The 20,578-nt window shown below is 37.1% G+C and overlaps 1 protein-coding gene across 1 annotated transcript in view; it reads right to left on the bottom strand.

The window, feature by feature from the left end:
* LOC136875966 (adenylate cyclase type 6) overlaps nucleotides 1-20,578 on the bottom strand; it is a 364,554-nt gene that overhangs the window by 166,442 nt on the left and 177,534 nt on the right. Inside the window, exons 13-15 of the mRNA XM_067149581.2 lie at nucleotides 14,585-14,741; nucleotides 8,402-8,499; nucleotides 8,242-8,326 (exon numbers count right to left, since the gene is read on the bottom strand). Of these exons, the coding sequence (XP_067005682.2) occupies nucleotides 8,242-8,326; nucleotides 8,402-8,499; nucleotides 14,585-14,741 (340 nt within the window). The remainder of the gene's footprint in view (nucleotides 1-8,241; nucleotides 8,327-8,401; nucleotides 8,500-14,584; nucleotides 14,742-20,578) is intronic.

Here is a 20,578-nt window from a genome sequence, read left to right on the forward strand (position 1 = left end):
TTCCTGTCCCATCGTCGCCATAAGACCTATCTGTGTCCGTGCGATGTAAAGCCAATAGAAAAAAAAAAAGAAAGAAAGTGGTAGTGTGATGTTGTTTTTTGTCAGGAAGCCCCTTACAATGTGCAAGATGTGTGCAGGTGGACTGTCATGATGCTGTAACCAGTCCACATCATTCCACATGTCAGGATGTTTGCGCCTCACATCATTCCTCAGTTAACTCAAAATATTTCAATGCACTTTTACAATCATTTCTGGAGTTGTGCACGATGAAAATTGACACGATTGTCAGTCATGTTCTGCCAATTACTGACCTTCTTTGAAACCTTAAACCACTCAAATATTCTTGCTTGGCCTAAAGCTTGGTCACCAAAATCCTTCTTTAGCATTTGATTATTGCAATTAAACTTTTATTAAGCCTGAATCAAAGTTTAATGCAGATTCTTTGCTCCATAACATCAGCCATTTCAAAATTCACAGAACCAGAAGAATGCCAGTTGGCAGAGTAAAGGTACATTTATGCTGCAGCATTGCTGCTGGTACATCATCAAGCCTTGCTGATTGATGTCAGGCATTGATGAAACAACCTAGCACACAGGGGCGAAACGCTGGCAACCAGGAATGAGTTAGCTGGAAACTTTATAATGTCCAATAATGGACCATTATATTGGTATTATAAATTTACTCATTCGGGACAAATATTTCAGATTCGCTATGGGAATCAACATCTATATCATCTGATGGCCAAGCAGGCATCAATTTTTAGTAGTGAGACAAAGTCTCTCATAGTGCATTGGCACTGCCGGTGGCTCCAAATAGCTTACGCAGTGGCCTCCATGGTATGCACTAGCTAGCGTCTTGGTGGGTGTGCTAGGTACCAACTGATGAGCCCAACCTAGCACACAGGGGCGAAATGCTGACAACCAGGAATGAGTTAGCTGGAAACTTTATAATGTCCAATAACGGACCATTATATTGGTATTACAAACCAGTGGACTCCATCGATGCCTTTACCCTGAAGCCCAAGCTTCTCACTATGCCGTTGGCTGCTATCCTTGTCACATCTATGGTCTCAAACACATTTATTTTCAAAGCCTGGCACATCGTTGGCTATCCTGTAACTTGGACTGTGATTGGTTCTTTCAAGGTCACCTGTTCTCCCACACCTCCTCTGTCCGCAATCTGCAGAGATGTTCTGTGATCACACTATAGCTATCTGAATTCTTATTCCTGGCTATTTAGTCACAATCCCTAGTCTTTCAAGAAGAGAGTGATTAATAGGGCTTGGATAATTATGTCCTCATCAGGCCATATTGTGCTGTTTCATTTCTGCTATGGGTGACGATTTTAAACAAATGCTGATATCGGCTATCTTTGAATAAAATGTGATTTGGAATCAGTGGTTGGCATCATACCAGGGTAAACTATGGAATGAAGAAGCAAAAGAATACAGAACGAGTAAATAAACTCTCAGCAGACGAGAACATTCTCACACGATGGGAGCAGTGTGAGAGCGGGACTGCTGCAGGATAAACGCTCCATGGAAGCAGCTTGGCTATAGTCAGCAGCAAGGTGCTAGGGCAAGCATCCATGTAACAGCAGCGAAGTTGCAGCAAAAACGTATCCAAATACAGTAGAAGTCCGTTATAGCGAGAATTCACAACAGCGGAAAATTTACTCCCTTTAGCGGTTTGTCGTTATATCCGATTTTTGTATAAAAGTCGGAAAACTCCCCATACACATTAAAATCGGTATGAAACGGCAATCAGTTTGTTCAAAACTTGTGTGTCCGTGGATGATATCCACACTACGACTTACTTTTGTGTTATTTTTCGAAATGCGATACTATGTGAGAGTGTATGTTTAATTTCATTCTGAAAAAAAAAAAAAAAAAATACACTTCTGTACTTCTCTGAATCCAAGACGATACCCACTTTTTCATTCAAAAATTTAAATCAGGCTCAAAAAGTGCTTTGTAAAATCATATGAATGCCTATGTTGTACAGTACGCATTTTAATACTATTTTAGAAGCCGAACATTCGCTTTCGTTATGCCGCATTTTTTTGCGGCTGCACAATTATTCCTTATTTCTGCGGGTTTAATGACCATTAACTTAAAATTGGCATCGTAATACCGAAGAGAACCCGTTGCAAATTTGACGGCAATACCTATTCCATGTGTCTCTACAATACGGCGATCCATCTGGAAAATACTCTCGCTGTCTATAAAACTGTTAAGGTACGGTACTTTTACTCAGCGTCAGATGTAACCGGCTACCGCTACATGCGCGTCTCGCTTGCTGGGTTCGGCCAGCTTCAGTGGCTAGCGATGTATAGGTCTAATGTAATAGACAAGAAAAATGTTCCACTGATCAATACATTTATTGTGAATGAATTATTGCACTAGTACCGGTTTCGGCCTATCTTGGCCATCATCAGCTAGCACACAAATTTACAGTCATTAGACAAAATTACAAAGATGTTACGTTAGAGCATCCGGATGTCTAATGAAAAATGGAAGTAAAATATATTGCAGTATGTTGTGTTAAAATATCTCTGATTAAAAGTGGTGATGTTTAGAATAAACTAAAACCTATTGATTGACCATGGACATGAGTACATAAACACATTAAAATATATATGCCACATCATAAGACACTAAAAAATATAGCACATTAAACACATTAAAACATAGTATATTTTAAAAACGTCTATTAAAATTTGAGTTCATGTTGCGTTGCATTCATTCTTCAATCCTCTTGTAGTTCTTGTGTTGATTAAGTTGTATTAGGTGAATATCGAGAATGTTCTATGGCTGATATACTTTGTATTGGTATGTTATAAGAACTCTTGTCATTAAAATTTGAAAGTTGAGTACTGTGCAATTCAACTGTTGATGTAATCAGGTAAGATTTATATATACAGCAAGATAGGGTTTAATTTTAGAGCAGTTGGTGGTGACACTTCTCTCGTCTATGCACGTTATATGGTTGTTATCTGTAAAGAAAAGCTAATATGAGTATAGCGTATGTATGAAGGAATGCCTGGATGTATGTGTGAAATGAAAAGAGTACTTACTGTTGTTGCTGTGGAGGTTGTGTACCGATATGTTTGGAGAATACGCTATACTCATATTAGCTTTTCTTTACAGATAACAACCATATAACGTGCATAGACGAGAGAAGTGTCACCACCAACTGCTCTAAAATTAAACCCTATCTTGCTGTATATATAAATCTTACCTGACTACATCAACAGTTGAATTGCACAGTACTCAACTTTCAAATTTTAATGACAAGAGTTCTTATAACATACCAATACAAAGTATATCAGCCATAGAACATTCTCGATATTCACCTAATACAACTTAATCAACACAAGAACTACAAGAGGATTGAAGAATGAATGCAACGCAACATGAACTCAAATTTTAATAGACGTTTTTAAAATATACTATGTTTTAATGTGTTTAATGTGCTATATTTTTTAGTGTCTTATGATGTGGCATATATATTTTAATGTGTTTATGTACTCATGTCCATGCTCAATCAATAGGTTTTAGTTTATTCTAACCATCACCACTTTTAATCAGAGATATTTTAACGCAACATACTGCAATATATTTTACTTCCATTTTTCATTAGACATCCGGATGCTCTAACGTAACATCTTTGTAATTTTGTCTAATGACTGTAAATTTGTGTGCTAGCTGATGATGGCCAAGATAGGCCGAAAACGGTACTAGTGCAATAATTCATTCACAATAAATGTATTGATCGGTGGAACATTTTTCTTGTCTATTACATTGAATCCAATCAATACGGAATATGAAACTTATAAATAGTATAGGTCTAATCGCGGACGTTGAATGTCAACGAACGAGTTTATTGCGCCAAGGTATGGCCTTTCCGCCCTTGCGTATTTTGTGCACATACCGGTACCTCAAAATTTCATTTTCGACTTCTTTAAAGCGTCATTGTTGCAGACCACTGAATGCAATTTTTGTATCTTTGTCTTCACGCTGACGCCAAATATTGGCTTTAGTTAGGCCTATGCCATATTTTCTTGCGGCTGCACAATTATTCTACATTTCCGAGTGTTTAATAACCATTAAATTAAAATTGGCATCATAATATCAATGAGAACCCGTCGAAAATTTGCTGGTAATACCTGTTCCACGTATCTTTACGACTATCCATCATGAAAATATTCTTGCTCTCTATAAAACTTAATTTTACTAAGAGTCAGGTACAGTAGACACGTTATAACTCTGCCACTGAGTAGCCGTGGCCTTTCTAAGATTTTGAAGGCTCACATGTTTTGATGTCATTCTGCAGATTTGAGAAACGTTTTTGTAGAGGCTAATAGAATGTCCTTCTCTCTTCACTATTTCCGAGATCCAGTGACATTACACACAGGCACTAAACAACCGGTTGTCGCGGCTAGTGATGTAGACTAAAGAGTCGGTTGTTTATTGTCAATGAATTTTGTGTGTGCGTGCATGTGCAGGGGTGAAAAGAAGCAGCGTGGTTACAGCGAGAGTTGCCAGTTGTGTTGATTACTGTTAGGCCACGAATGCAAGACGACCCTTGATTGTTCGCGAGATTCTGAGGAAAAAAAACGTTGTCTTGGATTCAGAGAAATATGGTATCACTCCAGAGTTTTCTTTAAATGGCGTCACCTAACCTGACCATATATGTGACATGAAAACATAATTAAAACGCACGTAGAGATATGTTATCTTTGCTAAAATTTACATGTGAATAGCCTTTCCTAAATTTAACTAGACGCGATAAAATATGAACCATCATCTGAAATCAGTGATGTATTCTGCCATATCTTTAGGTGTATCACATTCTTACTTAATTTCAGTATATAACATTAAAATTAAGAGATCGTTTACTTCAGCCATTATTTTGAACGAATTAACAACTGCTACCGGCCACGTTATTTACGCATTTATTATGAAAACTTGTTATCCTCTTTCATTTTGAATTTTATTTAGAGAATAGCAGTCGTTGGGTATTACTAATCGACTCCAACATCGTCTTCGAATGTCGACGAGAGAGCTCGCAAATGCACATAGTGAGAAAACTATACCGTACCAAAGATGATTGATCGCATTTAGTAGCAAATGTTTCAGTTTCCTTATCCAAACAGCGTCACCTATCCTAACTTAACCGTACTAAACATATGATGAAAACATACTTCAAGCGCCAGTAGAGAAATGATAACCTTCTCGCTATAAATTTACATGAAAATAACCTTTCCGTAATTTGACCAGACGTGAGAAAATATGAAGTAACCTGTGAAATCAATTATGCACTCTGCCATATCTCGAGGTGTATCCCATTTTTACTTAACTGCAGTATTGTATTATCTGATGGCCAAGCAGGCATCAATTTTTAGTAGTGAGACAGAGTGTCTCATAGTGCATTGGCACTGCCGGTGGCTACAATTGGCCTACGCAGTGGCCTCCATGGTATGCACTAGCCATGCGTCTTGGTAGGTGTGCTAGGTACCAACTGATGAGCGCAGCCTAGCATACAAGGGCGAAACGCTGACAACCAGGAATGAGTTAGCTAGAAAATTTATAATGTCCAATAACGGACCATTTATATTGGTATTATAAATTTACTCATTCGGAACAAATATTACAGATTCCCTATGGGAATCAACATCTGTATTATCTGATGGCCAAGCAGGCATCAATTTTTAGTAGTGAGACAGAGTGTCTCATAGTGCATTGGCACTGCCGGTGGCTACAATTGGCCTACACAGTGGCCTCCATGGTATGCACTAGCCATGCGTCTTGGTAGGTGTGCTAAGTACCAACTGATGAGCCCAGCCTAACACACGAGGGCGAAATGCTGGCAACCAGGAATGAGTTAGCTGGAAAATTTATAATGTCCAATAACGGACCATTTATATTGGTATTATTAAGAACTGTTATTGGACACGTTATTTACGGATTTATTACGAAAATATGTTCTTCATTTCAAATTTTCTTTACGGAACAGCAGTCGGTGGGTATTAAACGGACTCCCAACATCACCTTCGAATGTCGACGAGAGAACTCGCTCGTGAACATAGCGAGAAAATGATACCGAAGATAATCGATTGCATGCAACATAATCGTTGGGGTGCATAAATATCGATAATGGAAAAAATCATGCGCGTTTAATCGCTCGTAATAACGGATGCGTCAGTGATAGGGCTCTCGCATTAACCGAAGGATAATACACAGTTGAATATCGGAATTTTGAAGGGACAGCAAAATATTGTTGGTATAACGGGGTTCTCGTTATATGCCTACTCGCTATAGCGGACTTCTAATGTAGTTGAAATATACTTTAAGAAGAAAAAAAAAAAAAGCAAAGTCATCTCCGTACAGGACATGAAGGCCCTTGGAGGAGTGGAAGGTAAAGGCTTCCACTATCCGTAACCTGTGCACTTGATGGGGTACAGTGGTTAGCTCTACACCCGGCGGCCGCCTTTGCCCCCAGGAATTAACCTGGTACTGATTTTTGGTATAGGCTGAGTGAACCTCAGGGCCATGTGCACCTCTGGAAGTGGAAATCTCTTTTCTTAAATTTTACGACTTCCTGGCGGAGAATCGAACCCACGTCCTTCCGGGCGAGCCGAGCACACCTTTACCGCCTCGGCCAGGCAGCCTCTAATATACTTTAAGAGACTTGTATCAATTCTGTACATGTTCACGTGAGATATTCAAATCCTTGGAAATTTCTGGATAACATCTTGCAGATATGACCTAATAAGCTGAAAGTCTATTTTAAGTACAATGTGGTCATCAAAGCTACAGTAAATAGTCATTATTCCTTAGTCATTTGCCTTCAATTACCTCTTGAATCTTGTGTCTTAAATGACTCTCAACACAAGTCATTGTACAAGTCTTCAAATGCACTATTAAAAGGTGGATAATAAAATATATCAATCCATTTAAAATAACAAAATAATCTTTCATATTTCCCCTACGTCTCCACCTTTGAAAAAACTCTCAATATTATATTACAGTATGTACCTTTCAAGCCAAGTGACATTGGTCTGAAGAACTATCTTCCATTACTGCAAATGGCTGGGTTATTCGGGTGACCTGTTTTAAGTATTGAGTAAGAGTTCGATATGTACTTAGAAGTAAACAGTGTCCAAGAATGGTTATTTCACCAAGATCAGGAAGTACACCCTGTTCCTCCCACATAAATGGCCATCTCTTTGTAATTATAGGTAGGTATGTGTTTGACCAAAACATGCATTTCTAAACAGATACCAGAATGAAAAAGAAAGATTTGGAATTTGAATCCTTCCAGTTCTCTAGATGAGCACAATGAGCAGAATGGTCAGTGATCAAGTGTCTTGCCTTCCAAACTCATGATGGAGTAACTGCATTTATCCTTTTAAGCAGGTCTGGCCAAACAGTGCTTTGGTCGCACTCCTGCCTTGAGTACTGAGTACAAAAATGTCAGGGTGTCGAGGGGAGAAGTGGAAGGGAAGGTTAGCAGTCTGGCCATAGAACAGCAGTTGCCTGTTAGCCAGTATGTTTTCAAAGAGGTTTCAAGACTTCAAAGGGCTCAAGACTGACTTCAGTTTATCAGACCTTTTGGCTGAATATGTTCCTCACTACTTCCAGACTGAGCTGACAGATCTGCAGTCGAACACCTAATTCTAGGATATATTTCTGCAATCCTGAATTGTGCACAATTTTTATAAAATACTTCCTCATCAGCAATATACTTGACTAAACAGGTGAGCCGCTAAAGTTCTTTCAATGTCGGTCCACCTGTATATGCGAGTGCTTTTAAAAATATATTTTCTGTTATGAAACTGCCCAATACTCGGCAGCATGCAGTTTTAATGGACCTTAACATGTTTGGCTATGAAGGCTGTGAACACAGAGTTTGCTTCTTGGATCCGATTTCACCGCAAACACACTTTCTGCTTACCCCTACCTGCCATAACTATCTGCATATATCTGTCTCCTTTACTCACATTCACTGAATATCACAGTTTTTGTTTGTTTGTTTGTTTGTGTGTGTGTGTGTGTGTGTGTGCGCACGTGTGTGTGCATGTGCACGTGTGCTCCTGAGAAGGGCACAAGTTTTGGCCACTGCTACTTTAAAGCCATTTCTAACCACGTAAAACACACATACATATAATAATCTGTGTAGAAAGATGTAATCCTTCATATTTCTGCCACCCTTCAAAGGTTAAAAGGTGTTCACCTACTTGTCGGTTTTCAGCAAAGACGATGAAGACGATGAAAAGAACCAGTGAGCCTCCACACCCAATGCAAATGTATGCGGTGATGGAGCTAGAACAGAGAACGAGTTTAGAAGATATCTCATTTCATGATTAGCTGATTATAAAATAAATTGTATGTACTTACTGAGGGATAATCAAAAGCTGAACCACAACTATTGACAGGAAGATGAAACACGAACAAAAGAAGTACGTTGACAGCATACGGTCTCTCTCTTTAGAGTACTGAAATCATCAAAAAATTGTTCTTGAAAGGCATCATAGATTGAAAGCAAAGAATAGGTAACAAAGATGGTATCACGATTGATGAGTGAAAGATAGGAGAATGAAAATACAAGAGGCAATTTCTTAAGGCAAAACTGGCAGGAAAACTTGAAGTTTAACAGGGAACTTGTTTTATTTTCTAAAAAAATATATCATGCTCATATTTTTCTGCAGTTGTCATAGATTGCTTTTGAGGAAGACAAGCAAGGTCACTGTTAAAAGTCAAGTTTTGCATCAGTTTGCCTTATTTCATACAGCATAAACCCAAAAGACTATCATGTCTATTATAATAATTCACAAGTCTATATCATTCACAGAGGGTGATATTAATAGGTTAAGAAACAACATAAGATGGAAGAAAGAATTTATGAAGTACTAGCTGAAGTACTCATTCTTCGTATAGATTGAAGTGAATCAAGAAGGTAGTACAATAACCACCTAATCGATACTTTATTGTACTAACTTCTTGATTATATTAATCGATACGGTCATGAAATGGACAACTTGTAATACAGATTGAAGTAGTTAAATTAAGGTGGCCCACAAGTACATGTGTGCATTACAACACATTGTTGTAGACAATATTTATGATCTCATAGAGTTACGGGCGTCAAATCAAAAAACCTGCAACTATTACATAAAATCAGCTTCATAGTCCGTATCGCACTTACACAGATTCATAACTAAGTATTTTTTATTTTCCACCTTTTCGATACACTAAAAAGAAAAACTTAGTTGTGAAGACCTGCATCTGGCGAGCCTAACATGTCCTTGGACACTCCCGGCACTAAAAGCCATACACCATTTCATTTTTCATCTCATTGGGTACATAAATATAAAGGTTATGCACCCTCAACCCTCGAGAGCATGCCACATAAAGCTGGTCATGACTGAAGCACTGGTTCTATAGATAATGACGCAAAATGCAATGTAAAATATAAACCCACTAAATATGAATCCTAAAACTACACAATATTAAAAAGATAGAAACACGGAATATTTGTATAATACGATGATGATAATGAAAATGGCATATATATACCTCTTTACTCGCATTCACTGAATATCACAGTTTTTGTTTGTGTGCGTGTGTATGTGCTGGGACTGTACCGTAATTAAGGCCAAGGCCGCATCCTTCCAAATCCTAGGCCTTTCCTAACCCACTGTCACGATAAGACCTATCTGTGTCGGTGCGACGTAAAGCCACAAGCAAAAAAAAAAAATTAAGGTACAGCACCAGCATTTGCCTGGTGTGAAAATGAGAAAGCAGAGAAAATCATCTTCAAGGCTGCTGACAGTGGGTCTCGAACCTACTATCTCCCAGATGCAAGGTCACAGCTGCGTGCCCCTAACCGCATGGCCAACTCCCGGTATGTGATGGTTCTATGATTAAGAACAATTAAGAACAATCAACAAACATCACTTTACAAGTGAAAATTATTTAAATTACTACACAGCAACAATGAACAGTTCATAAGGAACTTCCGTTTTAAATTACTAGACAGCAACAATGAACATTTGCATTCTGTTACAAGACGTTATGGCCGGCATGTCATATTTCAAGTTATATTTCTAACTTTAACATTGAAGATAACAAAAGTTTTTGCAAGAAGTGAGGACAATTTTGTGTAATTAATGTGTATATTATATCTTTAGTGTATCTCAAATAGTTCTTAAAAAGACATTGGGTTCTACAAATTTTTTTACATTTCTGAACAATAAGTTTTGTAATTTACCACATGATTTTATGGCTGAAGAAGTCTCAAATAGAGACGAAACCTGTCCCAAAATAGGTTTAATATGTTTTTGTATTAAATAATTTTCATTTGTAAAGTGATGTGTATTGATTCTTACATTCTTCTTAATTTTAACTGTATCAATATGGATCTATATGATGAAGTTTGTAAATTGTACTACATGTGATGTTTTTTGTAGAAAATTTAATTTCAAGGTGAATGCAGTCAAAACCACCTCGAAAACTGTTGGAGTTATGAAGAAAATGCATATTTTGTTATGAAGGAAGCCATACTTTTCAGTGTCAACTCAGTTAATGTAACTTTAAATCTTTTCAGACTATCGAACACTAAATATAACACGTATAACATACCTGTAAATAAGACAGATGTTTTTGCAGATAGGTTATATACTATTTTTTTACAGGTATGTTATAGTGTTATATTTAGTGTTCAGCACACTGAAAGTTTGAGAAAATTCATATGCATGAAATAAATGTTATATTTATATCTATTGGCAACAAATTCTAGTATTAAGTGAAACACTGAAAGGAGTCCACCTTTTCAATACCAATTAATATATTGTTATAAGAGAAATACAATTACATTCTTAATAGTACATGTTTCTTTCCAGCATGGGACATCTTCAGCTATGAGAAAACTTAGGCACAATTTTCCAAAATACTTAAAGATACACATTATAAAGATATAAAGTAAAAACATGTAAAGGTGCACTGAATACAAAGAGCACTACTGTTCATTAAATTCCCAATAATTTGTTGGAGATCTAATTATATTTAGATTAACAGTCCCAAGAAAATATTAGTCTTGATGTTGAAATGAAATGAAATGGCGTATGGCTTTTAGTGCCGAGAGTGTCCGAGGACATGTTTGGCTCGCCAGGTGCAGGTCTTTCGATTTGACACCCGTAGGTGACCTGCGTGTCGTGATGAGGATGAAATGATGATGAAGACGACACAGAGACCATAGAGACTGTTTTGGCCCCAGTGCCAGAGAAATTAACCAATGATGGTTAAAATTCCCGACCCTGCCGGGAATCGAACCCGGGACCTCTGTGACCAAAGGCCAGCACGCTAACCATTTAGCCATGGAGCCGGACAGTCTTGATGTTAGAGATAATACATAGGGGTTTAAAATAAAATGTATTAGAAGTGCTAAGAAGATCACAGTTAAAACTGACCAATTTTTCATTCAAGGCAATAAGATTGTTATGTACTTGGACTATATTGTATGTTGTTCATTGACAATCGTAATGTTACTGAAGACCTCAGGAATTTCTGCAATAACGTTTCAGTATTCCAATATTTACACATAATAAACTTTAATGTGGTTCCATATTGTCATTTACAATCATATAATTCTTATTATTTATTTGTCCACCTGATCAATACTATTGTTATATTCCAGTAGGATGCACGCATGTTGACCACAGCATTTATATAGAGACTGTTTTATTCTTAGTTCTTCCAATCCATTGAGGTTGATTATTCAGATTATCATGAGACAATTTCAATAGAATTATTTTTGTAAGCAATGTGCTCATGCTTAATTATACACGTAATTCTTGTATGGTCATAAAAATGGTTACGAGGAAAATTTTCAAACTTCAAAGTGAAATGATAATATTTTTTGTGAATAAAAACATGTTCTGCGATTAGTGACTGAACAAAAATATGACTGTCGTGTTACGTATATAACCTTGACTACGTACATATCATATTCCTAATATTCAATTAATTTTGTGTGAGACATAACTCAAAACATTCCTACATGGATGCAGACCGGTTTAAGCATTTTTTGGCGGCAATGAATGCCAATCAACAGGCACTCTTAGATCAACTGCGAAGTCAAGCACCAGTTCAACCTATTCAACCTATTATTAATTCAAATACATTTCTAATTCTCCCCTTCAAATGTTTCAACCCGCAAGCAGAGAACTTTCGAAATTACTGGCAACATTTTGAAATCTATCTACAATTGAAAAATGTGTTCACCAATAAGAAATACGTTGCTCAGATGCTACTTAATTCAATTGGATCTATGAGCTATAACACATTATCTGCACTAGTGGCACCAAAAACACCTAATGATTTTGATTATGACAATTTAATTGAAATCCTAGGAAAACACCTTTGTCCTAAAAAGAATGATCTTGTAGCCCAGAATAGGTTTCTATCCACTTACCAGCTTGAAAAACAACCTATTGCCGACTATGTGGCTACATTAAGGTGTGCTACAATTGACTGTGACTTCAGTTATGCATGTGAATGTAAGGTAAGCATTGCTGATATATTTTTAAGAGCACAATTCATCAGGGTAATTTATGACAGTTCAATTCGTGGACAATTACTCCAGGCAAATGTTCAAGAATTTAATGAAATTGTAACAAAATCTATCGCTCTTGAAGCACGTAAGTTAGACAGCAAGGAACTATCACCATCAGCTGTATACAAGGGTACTTATAATGATTCTGTTCAAAAAATCAATCACAAATCAACGCAGGACACACTTCACGATGATCAAAGCTAAGCAAAACCAGCAAATAAGTCCAGATAAAAAATTAATCTTCAGGAAATTGACCATGAAGCGGAATCAAATACAGTACGAGTCTTAACGATATCCAAACAGTCAGTAGTTTTACTGAGATAACCAAGAGATTTCCAGAAAGATTCAAAGAAAAGATAAGGTTGTGCCAAATTTTAAAGTGTCTCTTCACCTCTGTAAGGATGCCAAGCCAGCATTTCGTAAAGAACGCGACGTTCCGTATGCCTTACGGGAGAAAGTAGAAAAAGAATTAGATGATTTAGAAGCAGGTGGGATAATCTCAAAAATCAATTACAGCGACTGGGGTCCGCCACTAGTAGTGATGGAAAATTCTAAGTTCCCATAGAGGGAATTAGATATTTTTCACCAATAGAGCAAGTCCGATGGTGGAGTTAGACTTTGCGTTGATTACAACATAGGAGTTAATGACAAATTAGTAGCAGCCAACAACCCAATTCAGAAAGTGGATGCATACATGTTGACCACAGCATTTATATAGAGACTGGGGCTGTACCTTGATTAAGGCCATGGCCGCTTCCTTCCAACTCCTAGGCCTTTCCTATCCCATCGTCGCCATACGACCTATCTGTGTCGGTGCGATGTAAAGCCCATAGGAAAAAAAAAAATAAATTCTTAGTTCTTCCAATCTGTTGAGGTTGATTATTCAGATGTATCATGAGACAATTTCAATTCATTTATTTTTGTAAGCAATGTGTTCATGATTAATTATACATGTAATTTTTGTATGGTCATAAAAACAATAATATGTTACAATTCGAAATTGAAACATTCATTAAAATTTGTTCGTATAGGACATGTTTGGGTCTGTTGGATCATGTTCAGCTATGGATCATTCATACATTAAAAAAGGGTTACACGATAATGTGCTTGATTCAGTATATGATAAAATTAAAGTCTCATTTTTTGATACATTAAAAAGTCAGTTCATTGTAAGAAACACATGTTAACATGCTTTTTCTGTATAAACTTATTCAGTGCAAATACAGTGGAACCTTATACGTTCCACATTAAGATGTTTTCTCAGTTAGCACATTATAAGTTCAAAATCCTGATTCCCATTGTATTAAATCTGTATGAAAATACACCACTTATGTGTCACAAATTTTTGCCATTATTGCTTAGTGTGATCACATTTTTCCTAGCCCTGAAAATATTATTTCTTTTCCCTTGTGAAAGGAATGTGATTTCCAATACAGATAAGAGCCCTCGCTGCAGGAGGCAAGTCGGGGATAATGGGAAAGCCCTTAAGTTTCTGAGCTCCCCATATGATAAAAGAGGCTCCAGGACAAATCAGTTTGTAAGAAGACAGGCACCCTCTGGATGAAGGATAGAAAAGAAGAGCATAGCCAGGGAATGTGCAAGTTATGGGCAAACATGAAGGATCGCTCTAAGCAAAAAAAATTGAATGTCATGATCCATAGTTGGCCCATTTGAAATAATAATAATAATAATAATAATAATAATAATAATAATAATAATAATAATAATAATAATAATAATAATAATAATAATAATAATAATAATAATAATAATAATAACAATAACAATAATAATAATAATAATAATAATAATAATAATAATAATAATAATAATAATAATAATAATAATGTCCTAAAACTTAGCCATACTTGATGATAGAACTGAAATGGGTTGACCTGGTGTAAGAATAGTCCTCACAGGCTGAGCTAATTGTTCTGTTTCTATTGTTACAACATGAAGACACTCACCTTTTCTTCAATTTCAGGTTTCCTGAAGGACAAGAGGAAACTCTTACAATGTTCTGAACGCAGCCTGTCAATGCTCCTGGCATCTATAGCACGCATCAGGTACTCATTCACTTCGTCCTCTGGATCCTTCTCTTCCATACTCTCACCAAAACCTAACCTGAAACAGAAGAGTAATTTTTAGGAGCAGTGGCCTGATGACACTATCAGTGCACCATTTACAGTTTGTGTTCAAAAAGAGTTCAAAAAGACACATGAACATAAACCGTTGTAAAGATTTGAGTAGAGTTTTCATCTAAAGGATTGACTGTATTGGACTTCAAAGCATAGAAAGTTTAAATTGGATCTACTCAAAGCACACCATGATCATTCTATACCATTATATTGAAGAGATTAATAATACCCATTTGCTTGTTGTTATTGCTTCCACCAAAGTCCCAGTCTTATTTATGGCTGTGATAGCATGGAAGCTGCTGAGGCACGGGCAGTGCTGAGTAATGAGATTCGGAGTAAAACTAGTGCATCCATATGGTATGAAAGGTGTTACTCATAGGGTCAGTCATACTGTAAATAACACATCCTGGCCCACTGAGGAAAGCAATGGCAAATTACCTCACTCCTTACCTAGCCTAGTACTCCTCATTTTAGCACCCCCATAGGTTTCTGCCAATTTCCCTATAATGAGGATCCATTCAGCATTCAGGCTGTTATAACCTAGTCAATTTGTTTATTTACACAGTACTGCCATAAGTTCTGTCAGTACAATCTAAACGTGCTGTAGTATGGTAATTGTGAATGAAGAGATATATTTGTATCATTAGACAAAATTGTTTGTTTTTGCAAAGGATTGCATTGAACCCTTGCACGAACAGCATTCATAATTTCTTTTCAGTATACACACCGAGGATGGCCTGATCTGATGCCATCAACAGTTGCACCCATTTCTTTAAACTATGCTATTGTCCGAAACACAAATTGTTCATTGATACCGAGAAGTTTCAGCTTAGAAAAAATTTCCTTAGCTTACTTTCCGCAATGAAATAATGCCAATACAGCGATATGATTCTCATACACGCCCACTCCATCTTTCACCGCTGCCTGCTGTTGGCACACAATTACAATACTACAGCACGTTTAGATTTTACCGACAGAACTTATGGCAGTACTGTGTAAATAAACAAATTGACTAGGTATTATCCGCATCTGCCATGGTTAGTACAGACTCTGCTGAGGGCTATCCATGTCTTACGGGGCAAATCAAAGCCAGCTGGAAGATTCTTATAATTGAAAAATGTCTGCCATTGAGTCGGAGTTACGCTGTTCCACTCTTGTTGCCAATAAGTTTTTGGATTGAAATTCCTCCTAACAAGTTCCTGTACTGTTTGAATAGGAGGAGATCTTGATTTGAGGTGGCTGAACCTGATGTTAACATCTTCACGGATGGGAAGATCAGGATTGGTCAATATCTTGTTGTATTCTCTAACCAAGTTATTCAATCTTCTAATTCTAGGAGATTCTATCTGGCTGAGCACCAGCAACCAGAAAAGAGGAGTAGATTTTACTGTGCCACTTATGACACGCATTGTTTCATTCCGGACTGTGTCCACTTTTTTTAGCATGAGTGATGTTGATCCAAACTGAAGAACAGTACTTAGCTGTGAAAAGCACCAGCACCATAGCTGAAGTACACAAAGTAGATGTAGAAGCTCCTCATGTGGAGCCAGCAAGTTTTTGAATGATGTTGTTGTGTCCTTAATTTGAAGGATGAAAATGGAAAGCTAGATCATAACAATAAAGACAATGCAGAAATTCTAGCTAAATATTTCAACAAGCTTCTAAATTGTGAGGAACCTACAGAACTCCTTCATTTGGACAGGGGAGTCTCACTCCTAGACATAACATACAAAATTCTTTCAATAATCATCCTTAATAGGATAAGTTTATAATTTGAGAAAGAACTAGGAGAATATCAAGGAGGTTTCAGACCCTGAAGGAGCTGTCCTGATAAGATCAAAGTTCAATACGGATCAATCAACATGAAATTTATATCCTACAAAGATCATGAGTCTTAAGATGATAATAGACTATAACAGGACAAGAAACAGAGATATGGTGATAACATTTATAGACTTCAAGAAAGCTTACAATTGCAACCATACAGAATCCCTGTTTAAAATTTTAAGACACTTTGGACTACACCCCAAATTAATAAACATGATGAAACTGACTCTTACTAACACCAAATCAAAAGTGAAGTTTAGGGGTGAAATATCAGAGTCATTTGAAATTAAAATTGGAGATGGGCTCTCACCACTATCATTTAACTGTGCTATAGAAATGGTAATGAGCAAATGGTTTAAGAAATGTCCCCCAAAAATAAAAATTGGCCGAAAAAACAAATTGCCTGGGTTTTGCCGACGATTTAGCATTACTAGCAGTTGACATAAAAGAAGCAAAAACTCAGATATCAGAACTTCAAAACATTGCAAATAAAATTGGTCTCAAAAATCATTTGAAAAAACCGAAATTATGCCCCTAAAACCAACACAACTATAAGAAGATACCATACATGGTAATAAAATCAAAATAGTAACTCAATTTAAATATCGTGGAGAAGTAATAACACATAACCTAAATGAAAAAATCTCAATCCAAACAAGAACAAACAGATTGTCTACTTGGCAGTCACAATCGATTTGCAGTGTCCATTACAAAATCACAATCAAGTTGGGGAGTTCTCATTATAATGGCAGCTAACCTTGCCTACTGCTGGTCACACTCGACTTGGGGTGTTCTTGTTATAATGGCAGGTTCCCTTGCCTATAACAAGTCACAATTGAATTCTACTGCCATTCAAATTATGTTTTCCAAGGTTGCTGCTGAATCAGTAAGGAATCATTGATGCTTGCTGCGGTGACATTCTTAGGCATGAGAATAGCTCTTTCCTTAAGCCAATTTGGCCAGTGAGCCAGTGCTGTACCGATACCGGTACCTCATTTTTCAAAGTGTCGGATCCCTTCCATTTTTCTCTCTGATTAGTTTTATATAAAGGATGGTTGCCTAGTTGTACTTCCTCTTAAAACAATAATCACCACCACCACCACCAGTCAGTGCCGTATATTAAGCAAGATGGGAATAGAAAAAGAAAGATCCGTCTCCCTTTGTGGGTACAATGCAGTGAAGTATCATTATGCTGCCAATAGCAATGAACTCCATGCCTAACATATCCTATTATGGAAAAGAAAAGGTAAATAGTCAGCTATGAGAAACAGGTACTACAGTATACAGGAGCTGTAGATGAAAGGGAACGAAAACCTCTTAGAATACAAATAAAAGATATAAAAGAAGAGAAGATATGTATGACAAATAAAAGTTAGTTCAATGCAAAGTATAAATGCAGCACGTCTGTTCGTATAGTTGTAAATGAGACATCTGACAGTGAGCATCGTAAAATTCTCTCATGGAATAATATCTTCTTCCTGCAATCTTTCTGCATGTCTTACACAATCTGCCCAAGTGGAAGCTGTAATGCTTTCAATTGCCTCGTTCATGGTTACCGACATTTGTTCTTCATGTCTTAAGACCTGAAATGAGCTTTGCCTCGTCCTTGTAAAACAAATTTGATTTTTGCCTATGTTAGACTATGCTTGGGCAGAAGCTGAATTTTGAAAAATCCTTTCTTAGTGCACCTCTAGGGCAAAATATGAACCTATACTCTTAATTTCAGCTTTCTAGGTCTTTTGGATCCACAGATTTTGTGGCGCGTAAAATAATACACACTAAGAAACTAAAAATAACATGTTTTGTTCTAGAAGAACATCCTCAGATTCTATCAAATCACTTTAAACCATGCATATATATACGAACAATGTTATTTAAGTTGTGTAGTGATTATTTAAAATTGTAAGACTGGGGAATTTTATAGTATGTAGTGATTATTTAAAATTGTAAGACTGGGGAATTTTATAGTATGTAGTGATTATTTAAAATTGTAAGACTGGGGAATTTTATAGTATTTAGTGATTATTTAAAATTGTAAGACTGTGGAATTTTATATCAGGTAATTATTTATATTTTTTGTGTTGGTTTATATTTTCAGTGTTTGAAGTTTGGAATTAGTTGATTTTAATATACTTTTAAGATTGTTCGATTGTCATGGGAAAAATTGAAGTAAAATGTAATAATTCAGGCATATACTGTAGCACATGTGCCAGATCAGCATGGTATGTTTCCGGTTTCCTAATATTGCATCAATTTCGATGTTTCTGGATACTACTTGATGTTCTTTATCAGATTTTGTTCCTGGGCCCCTATTGGTCATTATAAAATTTCTTTTGATTGGTGGGTGAAGGAAAAAGAATGGACGCTCATTGGTTGTTTTACGATTTCCTAATTTCCGGAGAGAAGCGCTTCGCTGGAGCCTAGCTCTTCTGAGGCATCTGTGAATCATGACCACTGAAGGGAGAAGTTGCCTTTAGCAGCTGACGGGTCTTCATGGCCCCTCCAACAGGTAAGCACTTAGTTGTTTTTCATCTTTCAGGTTATCTTCAAAAGTAGTGTTCCGTTTAATTTCTTTTGCCGGAGCTTACCTGTTTTTCCTTCAATCGCCAAAAATTTCAGCAAAATGACTTAGCCTACCGGCAAGTCACATCAGAGTTATGTTAAGAGACAGTTCCCATTTCTTTTGTTGATTTTGTAAATGAGATATTCAACGCCTTTCGATGTAATCATAATATGTAAATTTCACCTTGGGGCTGTCTCGTTTATCCCGCTTCATCTTGTAGTATTCACTTTTAGGACGGGCACCCTTTCTCAGAAGTGTTTTTGAGAGGGCTACCTACTGAAGGTGCTCTGCACCAAGATTATCTTTTAAACGTATTTTCTTTCTTATGTGTATCCTTATGATTGTATTATGTCATTCCGCATCATCTTAGAGTATTCACATTTAGGACGGGCACCCTTTCTCAGAAGTGTTTTTGAGGGGGTTGCCTCCTAAAGGTGCCCTGCACTAGGATATATATTTTATAGGTTGTTTCTCTTTCTTACATGTACATGCTCATGACTGTATTGTCCCCGTGAAAATTGGCGATCTTACGAATATTTTAACATGTGGAAAGCAAAGATTTTATTGTCTGCTTGAAGCCGCAACACATCACTTGGGAACTTGTGGCGAGCCGTGAACGAGTTTTTTTTTGTCGTTCAGAGGGGTGCGATACGTCACCGGCAGGACTGTGTCAAGGTTATAGCTAACCACGTGACTACCTTCGCACGCGCGACTCAGCCTGTTTCCAGAATAGTCTGCGCAAATTAAAGGTGATCATCAGCCAATTACCGTACTCGCTGAAGAACACGCCTCCCTGGGCTAATTATAAAAGGCCTTGCTTCGAGTGAATCGCTCTCTTAATGCTTAATGCTCTTCGCTTTACGCTCTTCTTAATGCTTGTTTGCTGTGAGAGACATCACCGGACCACGTGGAAGGAAAATTTTCAAGACAAGTCGACGCCCGTTCTACCAGAATTTAGTCTGACAATTAGTGAATTCTGTGGAATAAAAACCTAGGAGCCAAGTTAAGTGTGACAGTGTAGACGAGCTGTTTCTACTCTGCGTGTGCTTGTACAAAATACTTAATTTTGTCATCTCAGTTACAGCTTGTGACCAGCAATCAACGAAGACGTCTTGGAATTGAAGATCTCAAGATGAAGAATTCCGTAACTACCAACATCATTTCATCGAGGGACATCCATCACAGAGCCTCCATGGAGCTGTAAAAATGTAAGGCGTCTCTGGTAATTGGAAGAAGACTGGCCGGAGTATGCTGAAATAACTGACTGTCGACGGGAATCGAACTCTACAAAAACTTGAGTACCTTTTTAATTTAATTTATCTGTCCTATCTTCTGTACAACTAGAGATCTTTCTTCTTAAGTCGTAGATCTATCAGTTTGCTGTAGTTAGAAATGTTTCATTTTCCTACTTCTTAAGGTGTCATGGTAGACTA

This window comes from Anabrus simplex, chromosome 6, assembly GCF_040414725.1.
Source record: "Anabrus simplex isolate iqAnaSimp1 chromosome 6, ASM4041472v1, whole genome shotgun sequence".
Taxonomy (NCBI): domain Eukaryota; kingdom Metazoa; phylum Arthropoda; class Insecta; order Orthoptera; family Tettigoniidae; genus Anabrus; species Anabrus simplex.